Source organism: Brassica napus, chromosome C5 (genome assembly GCF_020379485.1).
Source record: "Brassica napus cultivar Da-Ae chromosome C5, Da-Ae, whole genome shotgun sequence".
Lineage (NCBI taxonomy): Eukaryota > Viridiplantae > Streptophyta > Magnoliopsida > Brassicales > Brassicaceae > Brassica > Brassica napus.
In genome coordinates, this window is record NC_063448.1 from 18691113 (window position 1) to 18711282 (window position 20170).

The window sequence follows — 20170 nt, forward strand, 5'->3', positions numbered from 1 at the left end:
GATACACCGTCGAAGGTTGGAAGACGGAGATTTTCCATCTTTCGGAGGCGGACCTTCGTTATCTTTTCGGTGAATGGTGTCCGGAGAGATTCTGCTAGGGCTCGCTCGATCTGAGGGGCAGACGTGGTGACATGATGGATCTTGGAGTTTATATCCAGCACCGACTGTTTCAGCGCGGCGAGCTCGTTTATCGTCTGCGCATCAAGGCCCACCGGGGTTTGGGCCACGTCATCATCGGTGACATCTTGGTTGGCAGTCTGCGTTGGTGCTGCGCCAGTCGCTCTCTCTGTGTTAAACAGATGTCTTCGGTACTGCACTGTCGAAGCTTCCACGTTCGCAGCGAGGGGGGCTAAGATCTTTGCAAGCGCTGCGATTTGGTCGGTCGCCGCTTTCTGGGCTGCGTCTTGCTGCGCAAGGCGCGCCATGATAGTTTCTATTGAAGCGGGTTGGAGTGGTGTCGGAGTCACAGGGAAAGACGCCGGCGTTACTTTAGCGGCTTCACGATCTTCTCCAGAGGAAGAGCCCTCGTTACTCGTTGCCATCTTGTCGACGTTACTTTGCTAGAAGTCCCACGATGGGCGCCAACTTTGATCTGATAATCATGATATTTTTCTTTGTGAGCAGAATCAATTGCGAGGTAGACTTGTGACCTACTTGGATTAATCTCTTGTCATTGCGCCACAAATGACAATCTCAGATTCTGATTCTCATGAAGAGCTTACCACAAGCGGTACAAGCGGCACGAGCTAGAACGTTTCCCAACATCATCATAGCCTGACGAACACACAAGCCAACAACTTGCTCGGCACACACGATCTCAACACGAGACTTCGGGTCGGCAATAGTTCGGTAAACGTGTATTTTAGGCACAAGTTTAAAAGCTTTGACAAATCTTAACTCACTTCTCTTCTTACCCAACCAAAAGAAGTCTAAAAGCTTTGACACTTTAAGACCGGAGATTGCAAGCTTGAGACAATTGATTCAGATCCGCATCATCTGGATTTTCCAAAGTTTGATATGCTTTGAAGATAGTTCTCCTTGGCCCCCTCCTTCTAGCGCCAACTGTTTGATCCAAAAATGGTGTTTATGCTGAAATGTTTGTTGAATCAATACAATAAAAGAATCTAAAAATAAAAGATTAGATTCTTGAGGTTTAGGAGAAATCTTGAAGAATCAAATGAAAAACATCAAAAAAGAATTTATAGATCAAAGATTGTATTACAAGAGTGATCTAAATCTATCCTCAAAGAATCGAACTTGGGAACAACTCATGGATCTATCGATCTCGATCTCGGTTCATCTAGGCGACAAGCTATCAAAGTCATTGTCTAAAAGATAAGTTTACACAATCATATTTCATTATTAAATTTTGATTCACTGACCACAGCATAATATACATGTGCTTAACCTTTGGAAAGAAATTTAATTAAAAAAAAAAAAACTTATCTTGGATTTAGGAGTCGCCGTCAAAACGGAGATCCGTTTACTTCCATTCCATCCCGACAACAACCTGCAACTCCTGGAGAATGGAATGGTTCTCCTAAATGGACGAGGCCGTCGCTGCTTTCTCACATCCGTCGAGTCTCATTCCATGGTCGCCGGTAACGATCTAACATGTGACAGAAGGAGAGAAGAAAAAGATCTTTCACTAGAAGATCTCAGCAAGCCACGGTGGTCTCTGGATAAAGGAAGAAACTTTTTCATGAGCTCTGCTGTTGATCCTTCTTTTGGGAATTCTATCGAACACTTGGTGAGCTAATGGTAACATGAAGCAACAATGGCCATTCATGTTTGTAATCCCACACAAAACGACATCAAAGACAATGATCTCGATCGCCACCGCCGAGAAGACGAGCCATCCTCGCTTCAGACATCTCCTTCACTCTCTTCCCAACGTATCCTCGCCGTCCGTTAGAGCTCGAGCTATCTCTGAATCCCGTGACCGGTTAGCTCCAGAGCCCGAGCTATCTTCCAAATCTGTAACGCTCTGTGTATTCTGAAGCTTCGGAAGCGGAGGTACACAACTGATACTTGCGGCTTCTTCTCTCAAGCTTCAACCTTGGTCCACTCTCGGTTTGAGCCAAGAAATTCGTCACATACGTCTACTCAGCAAGAGAAATTCAGTATATCTCTCACGCTTCTGCTTAAACCTGGTTCCCTGAAGTGATGGTGTTTCCCACTATGCCATCATCATCTGTTTCTGTTCATCTGTTTCTGCTCAAGAACGATGAACTCAGTGGCGGCAAGGTCATGCTTCTTCACTCAAGCTCTCGACACAAGCTCGCCGTAACCGGCACAAGCGTCTCCCCCCGACAAGAGTTCGCCACAACCCACATGTCGGCACAAAAGGACACAGCTTCAAAGACTTTGTTTCTTTTTGGGAAAATGCTGGAACTTGGGTTTGAGCACGATGAGGTCATGCTTGGTTTTCTTGTTAGCGAAAGGGAGTTGAGAGAGCTACATAAACGATTGATCAATGCAATGAACGGGTAGAGGTCGTTTCCAAACCATAAAGTTTCCATCGTTTTGCTAAGAGAGATGGCGCCATGACAAGGGGTTTCATGAAGTCAATGAACGAGATCAATATCTTGCTTCTTCACCGTTATAAGAGACCTTCCGTCGATTTCTTATGGATTCATCACCATGACGTCTTGAAAGCTCCATCAACGGAAGCTCTTGAGAGCTTCACACGATCTCAGCCAGCGGGCCATCTCGGCAGTCTATGGATCTCGTTCTCAGCGGTTTGAAGATCTTGGTTCACTTGAGTCTACTTTCTGAACAAGCCATGTCATCCCACTCTGCTCATCTCTTTGATCTTACGGAACCTCTTCAAAATTGGACCTACACGCCAACAACAATCTCAGCACAAGACTTTGGGGTCGTTAGAAGATCTCAAGTCAGCGTTCTTGAGCCATCAATCTAAAACCAAGTTCCCTTGATAGCAAGCGACCGTGAAAAGCTTCTTGTGATGAAGACGCGACAATAAACGAGATCTTTAACCACGTCCACAATAACTTATTTGTCAAGTTACAACAAGGCTCGACCTCTAATGACCCATCAACGTACGAGATTCTAATCAAGCCATAGCTTGCATACCAAGATTCAGCAGCAGTCATCTCTAGCAATCAAAGGCACAAGCTTTCTGTTGGACGCTTGTTTCTCCGTCACGACAAAGATAAGCCCCTTTTATTAAATCATCACATGCTTTTATCACCTTTATATTATACGTATGTGTCATGGTGAACATTATAGCTGTGGTTTAAATTATTAAAAAACTCATTCTCATATGGCTTTTTATGGGGTGACTCTTGTTATTTGCTTTACTGTTGCTAGCTTATGATATTTATATATCATCATGTTCAACTCACGGGCATTAAGCAAAACGAGTCTGATCGCTAGCTTATTAATTATGCAAAAGTTGGTTATCTCCTATGGTTTCTATTGAGCTAATCATGATCATGGTTTTCTTGAACCAGAGATCGTTGAGCCAAAAGGAAAAGAGGATCAACAAGCGGTTGCCACATCATGTCCTCATGCTTCGACGGACGGCCCTCACCTACGCGCTTGTCGGAAGCAGCACAAGCCGGCGCTTTCTCACGTCATCATAGCCTGACGAACACACAAGCCAACAACTTGCTCGGCACACACGATCTCAACACGAGACTTCGGATCAACAATAGTTCGGTAAACATGATTTTAGGCACGAGTTTAAATTAAACTTGTTTTTTATTAGGCACGAATTTGCAGTCGACTCGCTTATCGCTAGACACAAGTTTACAAAAACTCGTCTTTGGCAAGGCATGAGTTTACAGAAACTCTCCTTCTACAAGGCACGAGCTCTCAGTAAACTCGCCTTCGTCTCAGCATGAGTTTAGTAAACTCGTCTTTCTCTAAGCACGAATTTAAAGCAAATTCGCCTTTTATTGGGCACAAGTTCAAAATAAACTCGCCTAAATCGTCATAGGGATGAATGTGTCTAATTAATTGTCTAATAAACCCTATTCGTAAAATTCATAGAGATCGACTTCATCTCTCTCTACGAACTTGGGGGGCTTACTGTTGGATGTGGATTTACATTCTCCCTCAAGACCCATTAGACAACCAAATTAGGCTCATTTTACCATCAAACCCTACATCTCTCTTCTATAAATAAAGAACTATCTCCTTATGAGAAAAAAGGCTATTTCTCCATTCTTAGACTTGAGACACTTTCATATAGAGATCTAATTGATTCATAGGTTCATTTACACTTCAAACATCTTTGTAATGTAATCTATAATCAATATGATCTCTTTTATACTCTTTTTCTTGTTCATTTCTCATTTGATTCTTTCAAGATTTCTCTTAAGCCTCAAAGAATCTAATAATCATTTTTAGATTTTTTTTATTGTATTGATTCAACAAACATTTCAACATAAACACCATTATTAGATCAAAACAGTTAGCAAGTGAGTTCGATGGCGACTGTGCTAATGAGTTGTTTCTGCGGTGATAAAAACATTTAAACATGTGTTTTATATGTGAAAAAAAAGTAGCCACCACTGACCAAAAAAAAAAACAATAAGCCACCAAAAGGAGTGAGTTAGGTGGTGCTTAAGACTTGAAAATGCCTTTGTAAGATCTCAGAATATGCTCCATTATATATATTGCTTCTCTCCCTCTGCCACCGTGCTCCTGCGATCCGCCTCCCAAGCAACAATTCCAAGACGCCTTTTCTCCTGCGGTATAGACGCTAGACAAGCAAACACTTCTTTTTTTTTTTTCTCATTTTAAATACCAAACTTTTTTTTTCTTCCTTTACCCAAAAAAAAAAAGATTTGGGTAGGTGGGGGCAATTACGTCAAAGCGAGAAAATCAATTGGATAAATTAGTATTTTTTTTATTCTGGTTACTAGGTCTGTCTGTGTTAGCCTGCATCTGATCTCATATCATTTGGCTCTCCTATTCTTTCGTCGTGTTAACAGTAGCAAAGCGAGCCGGGACAGTGAAACCATGGCAACTAAAGAAGATGTGCAAGATCCGAGAATCCCAAAGATCGCTTCTTCCATCAGAGTCATCCCCGACTTCCCCAAACCAGGTCTCCCTTTCTTTCTAGCTTTTGTTCTTTCCACTAGTTTAAAGATTGATCTGTGTTAATGTTTTGTTTGGTCTTATGGAATTGGACACTTTTGAACAGGGATCATGTTTCAGGACATAACGACGCTGCTTCTGGACACTGAGGCGTTTAAGGACACCATTGATATTTTTGTTGAAAGATACAAAGGCAAAGGCATCTCTGTTGTTGCGGGTACCTTAACTCTTTCATACCCTATTATTAACTTACGGCTCTGTTTGTTTCCAATAAGCCTCTCTATTTGCCCATTAATGAATGGTGAAAGTTGATTCCTTTTTTTGTATGTAATGAAATGGTGACAGGTGTTGAAGCTAGAGGTTTCATTTTTGGACCTCCCATTGCGTTGGCTATTGGTGCCAAATTTGTTCCCTTGAGGAAGCCCAAGAAGCTTCCTGGTATGTCTTATTCTTTCCTTTGCTATTTTGATTTAGAGTTACTTCAAAGGTCCTCTTAATATGCTCGAGCTTCATTTCTATTGAGAGCAAAGTGACTTTTATCTAGCTACTGGCCTGCTCTGTCGTTTTCTTTTTTCCAGTAGCCTAAGTGGTTGTTTGCTATTGAGTTTTGGACTATCTTGAAAAAATTACGAGAAATGTGTTTGTTAAAGTCATTTAGACACCACTTATTAAGCAGCACCATCTTGATATCGCCGCCTTGCTTGTTTATCCTAATGAATGCATCATTTGGTGGTTTCTTCATGGAACAGGGAAGGTGATCTCGGAGGAGTATTCGTTGGAGTATGGAACAGATAAGATAGAGATGCATGTAGGTGCGGTTGAGCCTGGTGAGCGTGCTATCATCATTGATGACCTCATTGCCACTGGTGGCACCCTCGCTGCTGCTATCCGACTCCTTGGTAAACTCCAACCCACCCTTTTTGACTAATGCCAGCATTTTTTGCCTGTAATAAACAAAAACAAACTCTCTTTATTTTCTGTGGTTGCAGAGCGAGTAGGAGTGACGATTGCTGAGTGTGCTTGCGTGATTGAGTTACCTGTGCTCAAGGGAAGGGAGAAGCTAGGAGAGACGCCACTATTTATTCTTGTGACCTCTGATGCTGCTTAACAAGAAGAAACCACCCTATAAGGACATAATGGGGTTTTATTATTGGAATCATATCAAACATGTTATTTAAAATTGTATTGCTTTTGGGATTCGATCCTTTGTTATTCTCAACTTTTATCATAATTGCCTCAGACAAGAAACTCGAGCAAAATGATGGTCTCATTCTTTCTTCTCATATTTTATCCCGGCTTCGCTTACATTATCAATTTATATTCATAACAATCCTTGAAGAAAAGAAGAAGAGGAGGCAACTGTGTTACTGATGTTTCTTGTAAAGAAAATGGGGTGGTTGGGGAAATACAGTGGGATCAAAGAACTTACGGATCATCTCACTGCAGAGATCGATAAACTGTAACCAATCTATTAAAGATGGCCCTAGGTCCTTCTGAGTCAAGGGACGGCATACATTTTTTTCTCAAAGGCTGCTCAACGTGGCAAATAATCAGAGTTAACATCTTTTGAGCCAAACACACAGTTCCTTGGTGTATACTATGGAAACGCTGAAAGAAGTTCCAAATTAGACTCTGAACGGATTCTCCTTCAGAGAAAATCTCTTCTCTCTAAATAAAGCTGCAACAAGGGACAAAAATAATCCGGAGCTAGGTGTTGTATACTTGTATACATCATAAGAATGCAGTTCAAATAGACCTTCAGACGTAGTATTCAAGTATGGTGGGAGGAGTTTCAACTAGAGGATGGAAATATTTAGGTATTGTCCTTTCACCAGAGAAAAGGCTCAAGGATGCTGAACCTATTCTGGACTTTACCAAGGAAGAGGCTCCTGACATTGAAAAGTTAGACCTTCTGAAGTCGAAAGCTGTGCTTCAGATGGTTCAAGAACAACCTAAGCAGGCATTGAAGACATGCAGAAACATGTCTGGAGAAGGCAAGATCCATCTGCTTTTATTATACCAGAGGCTGCAATGAGACAGGTATTGAGAAAACATCTGGTCTCAGAAAGTTTTGACATCATTAATTTACCTCTTGTTTGATAATAAAAAAAATCCATACATTTGCTTCTATGGTGGGACTTATGGTGGGACTTGTATGTGCCTCGAAGCTATATCACTTCACGAAGAGTGTAACACCCCGACCGCCCACGGCTAATGGGCCACCCACGCCCGCTCTCTCGGCCCGTGGGCCCATCCCGTTCCAGCGATCGGTCCGTTAATTTTTCTAAAGGCTCGAAATCATTGTTTACTGATCCTGCAATCACCACCCGACCTTTTCCCATGCTTTGGCCTCACTCGCACGCTATCGCGAATCACTTCCCGATAGGTCACCCATCCTCCCACTATTCCAGCTCAAGCACGCTTAACTCTAGAGTTCTTTCAGGATGTGCTCCGGAAAAGGTAAGTCAACTTTGGTGACATAGGTAGCCAAATCAATTCTCTTAAACCTTTTCACATATCACAACTCGAGATGTTACAATTCACCCCCTCTCAAAGAATGCAACGTCCTCGTTGCGCTCCACGACAGGTCTCAAGACGCCTCTCAGGTCAGAACTGAGATGGCTAACCAGCTCTGATACCACTTATAACGAAATAAGTGGTACGGGATTTACGGAGTAGACCCTCACCTTAGTCACTGGCTGGAATTATCAACGGAAGATGGTCAACTGACGTCAACTGCAACATGAGTATCAACGGCTTAGGCTCAGAGTCTCAGGAAATAAAGTTTCTAAAAATGGAAACTTTCCTAAACTGGAACATTTCTAAAAATAGTAACTTTCTCTAAATAGAAACTTTCCTAAAATAGTAATTTTCCTAAAATAACTTATTTCCTAAACTAGAAACTTTCCTAAAATAACAACCTTTCTAAAATAGATTTCTGTAACTAGAAGTAAGGAGGCGACAAACTTACTAGAAAAATACGTCGGAAGCTCGTCCAGAAATTCCGCCGGAAGCTCGCCCAGAAATCTCGCCGGAAGCTCACCCGGAAATCCCACCGGAAAATTCACTAGTGACTGGTCGTCGAATAATTCAACAACAACTCGTCACACGCAAAGGAATACTTTGACTTGATGAGAATAAAGAGAAAGGGTCGAGTTTCTTATATAAGAGGAGGGAAGGGAAGTAGGTTTTCTAAACTTCCAATGTGGGACAAAATAAAAAGAAGGGTTTTTAGTTTTAATTAATGAAAACAAATGGGCTTTCCCACATTGGGTCACGGTTGTTACAATTTAATTGTAACACCCGTCACCTCCTATATGGAGAACGGCGTGTTACTTACGGTAAAATATCGAATTAAACCGAATTATTCAAAATCGAACAAAATAACATAACATTTAATAAAAGAATTTCAAAAGGAATACATTTTTGAATTGAAGTATAAAAATATATCAAATAAATCGAATGTAAAATTCGTATAAATCATTAGTTAAAACCGAAATAAAATACGATCATCCCAAAGACACCAAACCGTCCAGATATCCAACGACTCATCAAGCTCACATGCAAGGGAAGAAAGAGGAGTGAGTAACAGGGGAGTTACTCCGTGAGGTATGGGATGCTAAACACGCAAACCACTGACTTGAGTAAATAGAACTCCCACTATGGAAGTTTAGCTCTAACATGAACAAACAAGACGCCTAAAACATCACACAAACACAACATAAACAATGCGATGATAGCTTATAGCTAGTCCATACACCCCGCATCTCCTCATATGGATATATAATACGTAGCGTCGCTAGTACAGTATGTCTCTGTACCCTCGCCCTATCAAGTAGCGTCCATGGTACAAACGTCTCTGCACCACACGCCCGCACAAGTAGCATCGCAAGTCCAGATGTCTCTGAACCCCTGTCCGCACAACCAAGTATCGTCGCTAGCCCAGACATCTCTGAGCCCCCGCCCGCGCACATAGTCCCTACTCATAGCTATGTATACATACATATATATATCGCATCTCTTAACATCACACAATCAAATCAACGGTTGAATCCTCTAGACCCCTAGTTCCAGTTTACAATGAATGAACTGGCTAACAATCAAGACTCAAACAGACTCAATTCATACAGACGGATCATGATTCGAAATCTAAACTACGATAGAGAGAATTCTACACTGGTACGGGATTTACGGAATAGACCCTCACCTTAGTCACTGGCTAGAATTATCAACGGAAGATGGTCAACTGACGTCAACTGCTACACGAGTATCAACGGCTTAGGCCTAGAGTCTCAGGAAATAAAGTTTCTAAAAATGGAAACTTTCCTACACTGGAACCTTTCTAAAAATAATAACTTCCTCTAAATAGAAACTTTCCTAAAATAGAAACTTTCCTAAAATAGTAACCTTCCTAAAATAACTTATTTCCTAAACTAGAAACTTTCCTAAAATAACAACCTTTCTAAAATAGATTTCTGTAACTAGAAGTAAGGAGGCGACAAACTTACTAGAAAAATCCGCCGGAAGCTCGTCCAGAAATCCCGCCGGAAGCTCGCCCAGAAATCTTGCCGGAAGCTCACCCGGAAATCCCACCGGAAAATTCACTAGTGACTGGTCGTCAAATAATTCAACAACAACTCGTCACACGCAAAGAAATACTTTGACTTGATGAGAATGAAGAGAAGAGTTATTCTTGGGTTCACCCCCTAGGGTGAACCTCTATGTTCACCAGCCAATAAGATTTCTTTATTTCAAATTCGATATCTTTTATAAAAGGAAACAAAATATTATCAAGTTATATTATGTTTTTTAAATAAAAAAGTAAAAAAAATAGCATTTACACAAAAAGAATTAAAAAAAAAAAATTTAACGTCGTCAGCAAAACACTAAACCCTAAATCCTAATCCATAAACCCTAAATCCTAATCCCTAAACCCTAAATCCTAATCCCTAAACCCTAAACCCTCGGGTAAACCTAAACCCTTGGGTAAACTTTAAACCCTTGGGTAAACCCTAAACCCTTGGATAAATCCTAAACTATAAATATAAACACTAAACCCTAAAACTCTAAACCCTAAATCCTAAACCCTAAGCCCTTGAGTGTTTTAGTGTTTAATGATTTTGATTTAGAGTTTAAGATTTATCCTAGAGTTTAAGATTTATCCTAGGGTTTAAGATTTACCCAAGGGTTTGGGGTTTAGGATTTAGGGTCTAGGGATTAGGATTTAGGGTTTAATGTTTTGCTGACGACGTTAAAAATATCTTTTTTTGTAATTACTACTATTTTTTATTTATTTCTTTTTACCTTTTAATTTAAAAAAAATAATATAATTTGACAATATTTTGTTTCCTTTTTTAAAAGATATCGAATATGAAATAACACATTCCTATTGGTTGGTGAACCTAGAGGTTCACCCTAGGGGGTGAACCCAAGAATAAGTCATTAAAGGGTGGAGTTTCTTATATAAGAGAAGGGAAGGGAGCTAGGTTTTCTAAACTTCTAATGTGGGACAAAATAAAAAGAAGGGTTTTTGGTTTTAATTAATAAAAACAAATGGGCTTTCCCACATTGGATCACGGTTATTACAATTCTTCCCCACTTAATCGGAATTCGTCCCGAATTCCAAGACGGAACCCGAGAAAAACTTCCACGAATACGAAGGAGAGAAGAACACGAGATGAAAACAAAAGGAAACAAACAGAAACTTGATTTTCATCCACACCAAAAGAAAAAGTCAGAAATGCTAACTACTAAACGAATGATTCTGGACAGAATGGTGTCACTTTTATTTTGAAATTCCCAAACCCCAATAAACATTGAAAACCGCTGAAATCCGAGTCTCATAAATCGCCGTCCCGGGTCGGAGCCGGGACAGAACCCCGCTCTGATACCAAATTGTAACACCCCGACCGCCCACGGCTAATGGGTCACCCACGCCCGCTCTCTCGGCCCGTGGGCCCATCCCGTTCCAGCGATCGGTCCGTTAATTTTTCTAAAGGCTCGAAATCATTGTTTACTGACCCTGCAATCACCACCCGATCTTTTCCCATGCTTTGGCCTCACTCGCACCCTATCGCGAATCACTTCCCGATAGGTCACACATACTTCCACTACTCTAGCTCAAGCACGCTTAACTCTAGAGTTCTTTCAGGATGTGCTCCGGAAAAGGTAAGTCAAATTTGGTGACATAGGTAGCCAAATCAATTCTCTTAAAACTTTTCACATATCACAACTCGGGATGTTACAAAGAGGCTTTCATATTTTTCTTTATGTCGCTCTTGATAGATCCAGACCACGTGCCTAGCATTGCCTCTATACTAGAGGTTCTATTAAATCCGCAGGTGAATTGAATCACTTGTAATCGCTAAGAGTTTTCTTATGAATGTCTCAAGATTAGTCCCAAGAAATCACGACGCATGGATGAAGGTTAGGGCATGTTGCCAACATGCAAGGCTTGTCACACCAAGCTGCATATGAACTATAGCTCTCAGCTCTGATACAGAGTTTCATTTGACTTGCAAGAATATTAAGACGAAGTAAGTTACTCATGCAAAGCTATAAGTAAAAACAAGCTCAGTTAATATAAGTCTCTGAGCCGCATTGGTTTTAGAGCCAAATAAAATGTTATATTAAAAAAATTAAATAGAAATAACATGATTAATATTAAACTTCGAGCAAAATATTATATAATTCCATAAAATTAATTAGTTAGTGCATTTCGAAGTAAAAAATGACTCTCTTTATTTTTAATTTGTAGTTTACAAACTAAAAATTGTTCAGGCCGTCTTAAACTTGTAAATACATTAGATCTAAACAAGAAAGTAAAACATAAAAATACATATTGCTAGAAGACTTCGTTTCTATCGATGATATTAATACTCGTGAATACATTTGATTTGAATAAAAAATAATTGTACAAACAACATCAAAACAGCAACAACAACCATTTTCGGTTACACAAAATTTGTGTAGATAATATTTTGGAGATTTTAGAGGTCCCGGATCAAATTACATGACTATTAGTGTTGTTGTAATATTTAAATTTGTGTAATAGTTATATGTTCATGTAAATTTTTAGAAGCTTTTTTGTTGTTAAGTTTTTTTTGTATTTTTGTCTAAATCTTGTTTTAAAATATTTTAAATCTTATTTTAAAATTTTATTTAATTTTATGTGTAAAACTTAAATTTATAAAAAAAAAGAAAATTTTATGAGATATAAAAATTTTAAAGTAAAACTTCAAATACAGAGTGGAGAGCAAAAACTTCAAATTGAAGTTATAAATTGTATTTTTTGAGATATTCTTAAAAGGGTTATTAGCCCTGGGCATATAATCTGTACCCGACGACCCGACCCGAAAAACCCGGTTCGGATCCATACCCGACCCGTCTAAAATACCCTATTGGGTAGCATTTTTCAAAAACCGAAGAACCGATACCCGGTCGGATCTTACCTGATACCTGGTCGGTTTTCCTAAGAACTGAAAATATGCTAACCCTAAATCCCTAATCTACCAAATACCAAACATATTATCCTTTCCTCTACTCTCCATTTATCTCTCAAATCGATTTCACTTCCCAAATTTTCGTTTCCACTTCCAGAAATTACAGCGATATTCAATCAATAGTGTATATCTCTTTTGATTCAACCACAAACTGGAATCAAGTCGCCAATTTCGAAGCACAACGTCATCTCCTCCATCAGAGGCGTCTCGGTCTCGTAGTCGATCAAAGATAACTCTCGAACTCGGTCCTTTTTTCACTAGCTTGTTACTTGTGATTTACTAATCTTTAGTTTTTTCATTTTATTAGAATTGAACCTGGTTTTAGGCACGAGTGAAGAAATGGCAATGGTAAGCCATAAACTTGATTTTTTGTACTCTTTAATCTGAATGTAAGTTTCATAGTTCATCATATCTATATTCTAATTCTTAATGTTCTTACTTCTTAGTTTCAGGTGGTAGAGAGTAGAGACTTAAAGTCTTGAGTTCGAGTTGGAGCCAGTATCAGTCTGGTTGGTTTTTCCCTTTGTTTGGCTTTGGACCTTTGGTTATGTTTATTGAACCTTTATGTTTTCAGTTTGTGACGTTGTTAGATCTGTTGTTAAACATGCTCATTTGTCAAGTTCAGTTGTGGTATAATGTAGGTTTTAAAGTAGGTAATGTCATGGTTAAGTGGTGTAATTATCGGGTTACCCGTAAGATCCGACCCGAAATTTTCGATTTTTACCCGACTTGAAATTTTCGAATTTTATCCGAAACCGACCCGACCGCGAAGGGAACCGGAAATAACGGGTTTTTTACGGTTCTCTGAAATCTTGATCCGAACCCGAGAAGACCCGAACCGAAAATTACCCGATTGAGTCCTAAAATACAAGACCCGAAAGACCCAGACCCGAAAAGTTCCGACCGACCCAAACCCGCCGGAATGCCCATGGCTAAGGGTTATGTTTGTCACGAGAGAAACCATTCTTTTTTTTTTTCTTTTTTGACGTCGAGAAACCATTCTTAAACATGTTGTTCTTCATAGTGTATTATAACAGCAGAAACTATCACTAACCGAGATTTACATATTTAAGTATATATTATATATTCATTACGCCATTCCATTAAGCTAAAACCACTACAAAAGAACAACACCACATTTTTACTCCAAACCCTAAGCTAAGCATGACAGCTTGGTCGACAAGTTCTCTCTTGTGGTTGTGTGAAACCTCCACGTAAAGACGTAATCCTTGGAATCACACTCAAGCTTCATCACATCGCAGAAGGCATGCACAAACTCCTCCTTACCGTCTCTCCCCCACTCTATCCTCACCCAGCAAGAGAACCCATTGTTCTCCGGAATCTTGGCTTCACAGCAACGGATCATCACTTCCCCACAGATCCTCTTCCCTCTAACCATCGAGTCAAGCCACAAGCACTCAGGCTGCCCCATCATTTCCTTGTACGCTGAGTTCACTAGCCTGACTCTGTTGTTGGAGTCCGAGATTATGGCTGGTACGTCATCGGATTCGAACTCCTCTTCCACATCTTGTGGTGACTTCTTGATGGTTCGAGATGGGTTGGTTAGTGGATTTATGCATGCTACGTTGATCCTTGAGCAAACGGGTCTTATGGCCTGCGGTGCTATCACTCTGCTTGTGGTTGTTGTGATGATAGGTTCTTGAAGTTGCTTCAAGAAATCTCTCTCCTGTATCACTTCAGCGGTCTTGTTTAGATCAATGACACCTTTGATCTCTGGCTCCATGCATTTGGAAGGAGAGCATTGAAGAAGAGGCAGAGTCACCAAAGCAGGAGAGCCACCATTCTCCAACGCGTAGCCAACTTTTGCCAGGTTAGGTATCCCAGCGTGAGAGAAAGCCTGAAACGAAAGAGTTTTAATAGGACCAAACACGCGTTGTGGAGTAGTAGTGGTGGTAGAAGCAGATGATGACGACGGCTTGTGTCTCTTCAACGAAAGAGGAGACGTTGGACCCATGCCACCTCGGCCTCGCTTGCGGGTTCTAGTAGGACGAGCTTGAAGCTGAGGCCAGAGGTTACGAAGGTAAGGAGATTGGCTAATCTTGTGAGACATAGAGGAAGAAGAAGAGTCATTTTCGTTAATAACTTGACTCGTCCCTGGCTTAGGAGCAATAGGTCTGTACTTGGACAAGATCTCAGCTGTTTTAAGAGTTGTGGTGGTGGTCGAGTGAGAGTTATGAGGGCTGAGTATCTTTATCATTGCGTCAAACTAAAGGAAGAAAAATAAACTCAACCACAAGAAGAAAGAAAAAAAAAGAAGATGGATGTTGAGAGATCAATAGAGAAGGTGACGCGAGGTGAAGGTTATAATAAGGAGAGTGAAGAGCCAATAAGAGAGAGGCGAATATTAAGGAAGAAAGACATTTGGAGAGTAAAGGATGGGTACGTGTTACAGAGGGTTGGGGATAGGGACACGTGTGGAGAAGTAAGTTTAATGTGCCGTTTTTTACAAAGAGATGCTATGGGTATGGGATGTGGTTCGGTTCACCAATCACAGTGGTTGTCACCGCAACGCGTGTTGGTGCTGGACGTCATGCGTGCCTACACCTATCACCAGTTTTTGTTTAAACTTAAGTAATGTTTTTCACTACATGCAATGTATATTCAAAGTTTTGTTAAGCGTTATTGGCGTCTTTGGTTGTTGGAGATGTTGTGTCTGTAAGTGATTGGTCGTGGGGGAGGAACACGAGGCACTTGCAGCGTGTGTCTGAACCATGCAACGGTGGGAGAAGAAGGAGAGACACGTGGGGATTTTTTAGTTGACGTCTGGGGGCTTCTTTTCTCGTACGTGTCTTAATGGTTTTTTTCTTGAGATTCTGGCTTTGCCGTTTAACATCGTATGTTTGGTCGACACATATAACCTTTCCGCTTTCGAAGTTTTGCTCCTCTCTCTTGTACTTTCTTGATTCTGAATTCAGGGGAAAAGAGGGTTGGAATCGTTATAAGAAAAGTGTTACGTTTTGTTTGTGGAGCCTAACGTTCCATGCATGTTAAAGATTTTATGATTGCGAGATTTGTTAATTGGTCCCATATCCACCATATTTTATGGTAACGGATCCTCTCATAAATTCTAGAAGAATAATAACCTTATGAGATGATTTTATCGTTCGGTACTATTCACAAATCGCTAGTTTGTCGACTAATCTTTACATCAACTACAGTTAATTACGTTGGAATGAGCAGAGTCCCATATTGGCGGCAACTAAAAGTTTTTAACATATAAAAGTGAACAAAAACCAAGTTTTTTCTTAAACTTCAATAAAATTATGAGATAGAAAAACTCAGTATCTAACGAGGAGGAATAGAACAAGCTAAAAATTAAAATAAACGAATAAACAACAAAACCAAAAACAGACTAATTGAGAGGCTCTTACAAAATCCTTCGAAGCATATAATATTGCACAACATATAGAAAGCAACTATACTTCTTCTTCCACTGACACTCTTCGACTTTTCTAATGCGTAAAGCTTGACTTCAAAAATTGAAATGGAAACTCTTCAGAGAAAGAGCTTTCTCCTTTCTCACTCCTGATGCCTTTATGTCCCAAATATATGCCTGTGAACTGGCTGTGAATCTAAACCCTTGACAACTTCTATCCATGGTTTCTCTACCACCAATGTTGCACTTTTTGATAGATGTCTTAGATATAAAACCGGATGCTTCCAAGTTCCCATTTCAAACGTCTCTCTCTCCTTACCCTTCTTGCTCTCTTTTTTATATTCCTCCAACCTACGCTTTCTGTTCCCGCTTCCCAGTTTCTCCAATCCAACGCTGCCGAATGTCAAATCCATCTCTACGCCTTGTTCTGTCGGCTTCCCAAACTCAATCAAACACTTTGCTCTGCTTTGCAACAACAAATACAAGGGTCACGATAAGAACGGTTTACTTTATTTTCTGTACCGCAAGTTGTCATTGGTGATAATAAATCCCAAGTACCTGGAGCTATAAATGATTACAGATGATGAGCTTGGTGATGGGGAGAATGATAGCCCTACGACCTCACCAGTAAACTCTTGGAAGCTCTTTGGCAAATAAAAAGTATGCTGCAACGACCAGTTGCCCAACTCTCTAGCCTCCACGTCCAATGCAAAGACCTGGTTTGAAGAGGTCGAGATCACAAGCATGTTATTGTCCCTGGGATGAAAACCAGCGGCTGCAACAGATGCACCATCGAGCCTTGACATGAACCAGTGCTGCCTGTAATCATAATCAAACCCTGAATGTGAAGAAATTTACAACGATATATGCAAAGCCATATTCATAATCCTCTGAAGATGAGAGTACTGTGAACAAGTCTTAATACATAATTGTAAGAAGATAGGGGATCACAACAATGTTTACTTCTGTGTTTCCAGGTCGAACACATAAATGTCCCCAAAGCAGTTGATAGCAGCTAGCCAATGATCATCTGAGCTAGTATACATTTTTGTAATTGGAGGCTCACGAGGAGGAGGAGAATCATTTTCCTGGCCTTCCTGGCGTGGAGTAAGAGTATCTAATAGCTCCATGTTATCAATTTCAACAATCTACCAGTGACAACAAAATAAAGTTCAGATATTTGATAAGGGAGAGCCAGTAAAAGAAAAATTAGCACAAAAATTGGCACATACATATATCTTTCTATCATGCCCAGCTATTATCAGCCGAGAGGAGTCACAGCTGAAGACCATTGAATGAGCAAATGGAAGACTGGGAAGTCGCTTTCTGTTGGGGCTCCATGGATTCTTTCCAAGTTTACTTTTCTCCAACTCAAACAGGCTTGGGCGAATTTGGTCAGAATACGCAAAAAGTGATCCTGTGTTAGAAATTGCACTGCATATGATCTTCCGGGCATCTTTACTTTTAACACGAACTAATGGCTTAGTGGAGACACGCCCACTACAATCACTGCTTATGTGAATACGAAGAATATCTAAAGAACAAGATTCTTGAACCATGAGAAGAGAAGTCTGATTGAACACTGTGTTATGTACCATCTGCATAGGTACTCTCTGAGGTGCAGGACATATATCATGTGGAGAGAACTTAGTAAACTCTTGAACCGAGTATGCAAAAAGCTTCGCATCATCACCAGCTGAAATGAGCATTGGAGCCCCCAAGTGTGCCCACTTATGATAACTGAAACCAGTCGGCTTGTCCTTCTTGCGCTGTTTACGACTTTTCCTCTTTGCATACCTGTCTGGAAAAGTGCCTGCAAAAGGAGGAAGTTTAACAACCACAAAATAACAGAAAGAAGGGCTGCTTCTAGATCTAGATACAGGAGAACATTGTTCACATATGAATCCTGATACGCATCATGGCCCATGCCCAAAACCAATGCTAGGGTTTCTTTTCTTGTGATTATTATAAAGTAGATTAATAGAATTAGGTACTGAATGCAATAGACACAAAGAAAACGAATATTTGCACATGTAAGAGATTATGGGCGACAAAAGAGCTCGGAGGTTAGCTGCGTTAGTCAAGGTTTATATGTTTTAACAAAGGAAGAAACTCTTAACGCATTTGGTGTTCTAGTTTCTGATTATCTTCTATTGCATGCTTTGAGTTTTCTCCGTGTATGTGATCCTTCAACACATCCTAACATGATTTTTAATTACAAATTTTACTGGAAAATAAAAAATTAGAATAACTCAAGAAGCTACTGACCTTCGGAACTTATTGGCACTGCCACAGTAAGAGCTCTGATGTCATGCGTATGAGCCCTAGCACAACTAATATAATCCCACTTCATGGTGGAAGAAGGTTTCAAATCTTGTGATTTAAATGTACCACCAGCGAGCTTATATAGAATAAGCTACAAATGGATGACGGAGTATTAGAAAGTGAAAACCTTAAAATTGGTCAAGAAATATGTTTCTACTTTATTATAAAGTCCCATGTCTCGTCAAAGGGAAAACAGTCTTTAAGATAAATCAATTGTCAAACTGAAATTAACATGAGAGAGAACACCAGTATACCTGTCCATCGGCACCTGCAGAAAACACGCGGTCATGACTAGGGGCTGCGGCAAGAGCATTGACATCACCCTTGTGATTAGAATGCGCCTGCAAAAGAGTTCCATGCTGGCTATCCCAAAACTGGACAGTTCCTGTACTGTCTCCGCTGACGAGAACTCCACATCTAGAATGAAATGTAGAGATCATTAGCAATAAGAACAAAAAAAAAAAACACAAAATCAACATAAGAGCACACTAATTTATACCTCAACGCAAGAAGTGACCAAATGCAGAGCTCAGACCCATTTCCAAGTCCTCCAAGTCCAACTGTAATTCTATATACCTCATGGCCGAGGTTAGCATCCCAGCATCTTATCAATCTACAAATAATTTTTTACTTAAAGACAAATCGAAAAACACTCAAGTTCCAATCAAATATGCATAGAAGGTAAAATAAAAAATATCCTCACCCATCACTACTGCCAGAAAAGATTCTCTGTGCATCCAAACTCCACGTCACACTTAAAGCACGGCCTATGAAAAAAAACAATAATCCACAAATTTATAAGCAGATAATATAAGGAAGGATCAAAATGATTGGTACAGTAAGGGGCGTGAAGAGGTCTCACCACTGACCCGAGGCAACGATCTATAGTAAGTTAACTTGTCGGATTCAGAGACGGAGTATATCCTCACGCAGCCATCATCACAGGCAGCTGCAAGATGCCTATCACAGACCTCTGATTTCGCTCCAAGCTCATCTTCAGTTCCACTTTCTTCCTCGTCATCTGATTTTTCAGTCAAGTATCCATTCTGAATCAGCTCAGGTCCTTTAGCTCCGGCTTCAGCGGAGGGAGGAGCCACAGCCATTTGCCAGATTGATACTCCAATTGAATCCAAGACAACCTGGACAATAAGATTGATATTAGAAAGCAGAAAACGAGCAAATAAGAAGTTCAGTGATATATTAACCTTGTGCTTCAAGTCAAAAAGATCCCACTCTGAAATCGTGCCATCTATGCTAGACGAAAGTAACCTAGAGGAACCTTTAGAACCAACACCAATCCAGGCAATGTACGAGATTCTCGATTTTGGATCTCCATGGATGATCTAACCTCAAGAAAAGAAAAAAAAACACAAATCAATTGGATATATACTTCACCAGTCTTATAGAAGATTTGTTAATCGGAAGATAAGGATAAGAGCGCGTACGAGTTGACAGTGCCAGGAGAAAGCACCGGGAGAGACGAGCCAGAGCTCGAGAGAACCGTCCTCGCGAGCTGCGGCGACCTGAGAACCGTCGGGGCTGGTAGCAAGAGCTACGATTGGAGATGGCTTCCAATCGATGGAGCTACAACGGTACTCAAACATGGCGGCCAACGGAGGAGGAGGCCAAGTATATCTTCTCAGAGAATATACTGAAAGGAAATAGGCGCCGTTTTAGGGTTTTCCAGGGTTTTGGTTTACGAGTGTTGAAGCGGCAGTTTAAAAGCGGTCGGGTCTACCCGGTAAAAGACGGGGGCATAAAGCAGGCTCCAAGTTAAATACTTTTGTTAATTGCCATGCCAGGTCATAATAAAGAATTAAAAATAATCGGGGAAAGATTATCCGAGAGCCTCTATATGAAGAAGCGGTTTTGAATT

The 20170-nt window shown here is 40.4% G+C and overlaps 3 protein-coding genes across 4 annotated transcripts; 1 reads left to right on the forward strand and 2 right to left on the reverse strand.

Moving 5' to 3' along the window:
- The first annotated feature begins 1490 nt into the window (after positions 1-1490).
- LOC106357841 (adenine phosphoribosyltransferase 1, chloroplastic-like) lies at positions 1491-6355 on the forward strand. Of its 2 annotated transcripts, none has more exons than XM_013797545.3 (6): positions 1491-3684; positions 4965-5077; positions 5177-5287; positions 5416-5508; positions 5820-5969; positions 6060-6355. In XM_013797545.3, the coding sequence occupies exons 2-6, from the start codon at positions 4993-4995 to the stop codon at positions 6176-6178; spliced, it is 558 nt and encodes a 185-aa protein (XP_013652999.2). In that variant the 5' UTR covers positions 1491-3684; positions 4965-4992; the 3' UTR covers positions 6179-6355. The 2 variants fall into 2 exon arrangements, with proteins under 2 accessions (XP_013652999.2, XP_013653000.2); XM_013797546.3 differs by lacking the exon at positions 1491-3684 and adding an exon at positions 4496-4723.
- Positions 6356-13569: 7214 nt separating this feature from the next.
- On the reverse strand, positions 13570-14913 carry LOC106357842. Its single transcript, XM_013797547.3, has one exon. The coding sequence runs from the start codon at positions 14788-14790 to the stop codon at positions 13726-13728; it is 1065 nt and encodes a 354-aa protein (XP_013653001.2). The 5' UTR covers positions 14791-14913; the 3' UTR covers positions 13570-13725.
- Positions 14914-15816: 903 nt separating this feature from the next.
- On the reverse strand, positions 15817-20026 carry LOC106396903 (WD repeat-containing protein PCN-like). Its single transcript, XM_048759057.1, has 11 exons — positions 19740-20026; positions 19500-19637; positions 19157-19433; positions 18998-19061; positions 18794-18907; positions 18549-18711; positions 18238-18385; positions 17202-17782; positions 16933-17117; positions 16528-16788; positions 15817-16431 (listed from the first exon to the last, which is right to left on the reverse strand). The coding sequence occupies exons 1-11, from the start codon at positions 19896-19898 to the stop codon at positions 16128-16130; spliced, it is 2394 nt and encodes a 797-aa protein (XP_048615014.1). The 5' UTR covers positions 19899-20026; the 3' UTR covers positions 15817-16127.
- Between the last annotated feature and the right edge of the window lie 144 nt (positions 20027-20170).

What these genes read in the sequence shown, in the direction of transcription:
- LOC106357841 (XM_013797545.3), top strand. Translation starts at nt 4,993, where the DNA reads ATGGCAACTAAAGAAGATGTGCAAGATCCGAGAATCCCAAAGATCGCT. An exon ending in GAAGCCCAAGAAGCTTCCTG is followed by an intron (nt 5,509 to 5,819) that starts GTATGTCTTATT and finishes TTCATGGAACAG; the next exon opens with GGAAGGTGATCTCGGAGGAG. An exon ending in TGCTGCTATCCGACTCCTTG is followed by an intron (nt 5,970 to 6,059) that starts GTAAACTCCAAC and finishes CTGTGGTTGCAG; the next exon opens with AGCGAGTAGGAGTGACGATT.
- LOC106357842 (XM_013797547.3), bottom strand. Translation starts at nt 14,790, where the DNA reads ATGATAAAGATACTCAGCCCTCATAACTCTCACTCGACCACCACCACA.
- LOC106396903 (XM_048759057.1), bottom strand. Translation starts at nt 19,898, where the DNA reads ATGTTTGAGTACCGTTGTAGCTCCATCGATTGGAAGCCATCTCCAATC. An exon ending in TTTTCTGGCAGTAGTGATGG is followed by an intron (nt 18,908 to 18,997) that starts GTGAGGATATTT and finishes AATTATTTGTAG; the next exon opens with ATTGATAAGATGCTGGGATG. An exon ending in GTAATCATTTATAGCTCCAG is followed by an intron (nt 16,432 to 16,527) that starts GTACTTGGGATT and finishes GTTGCAAAGCAG; the next exon opens with AGCAAAGTGTTTGATTGAGT.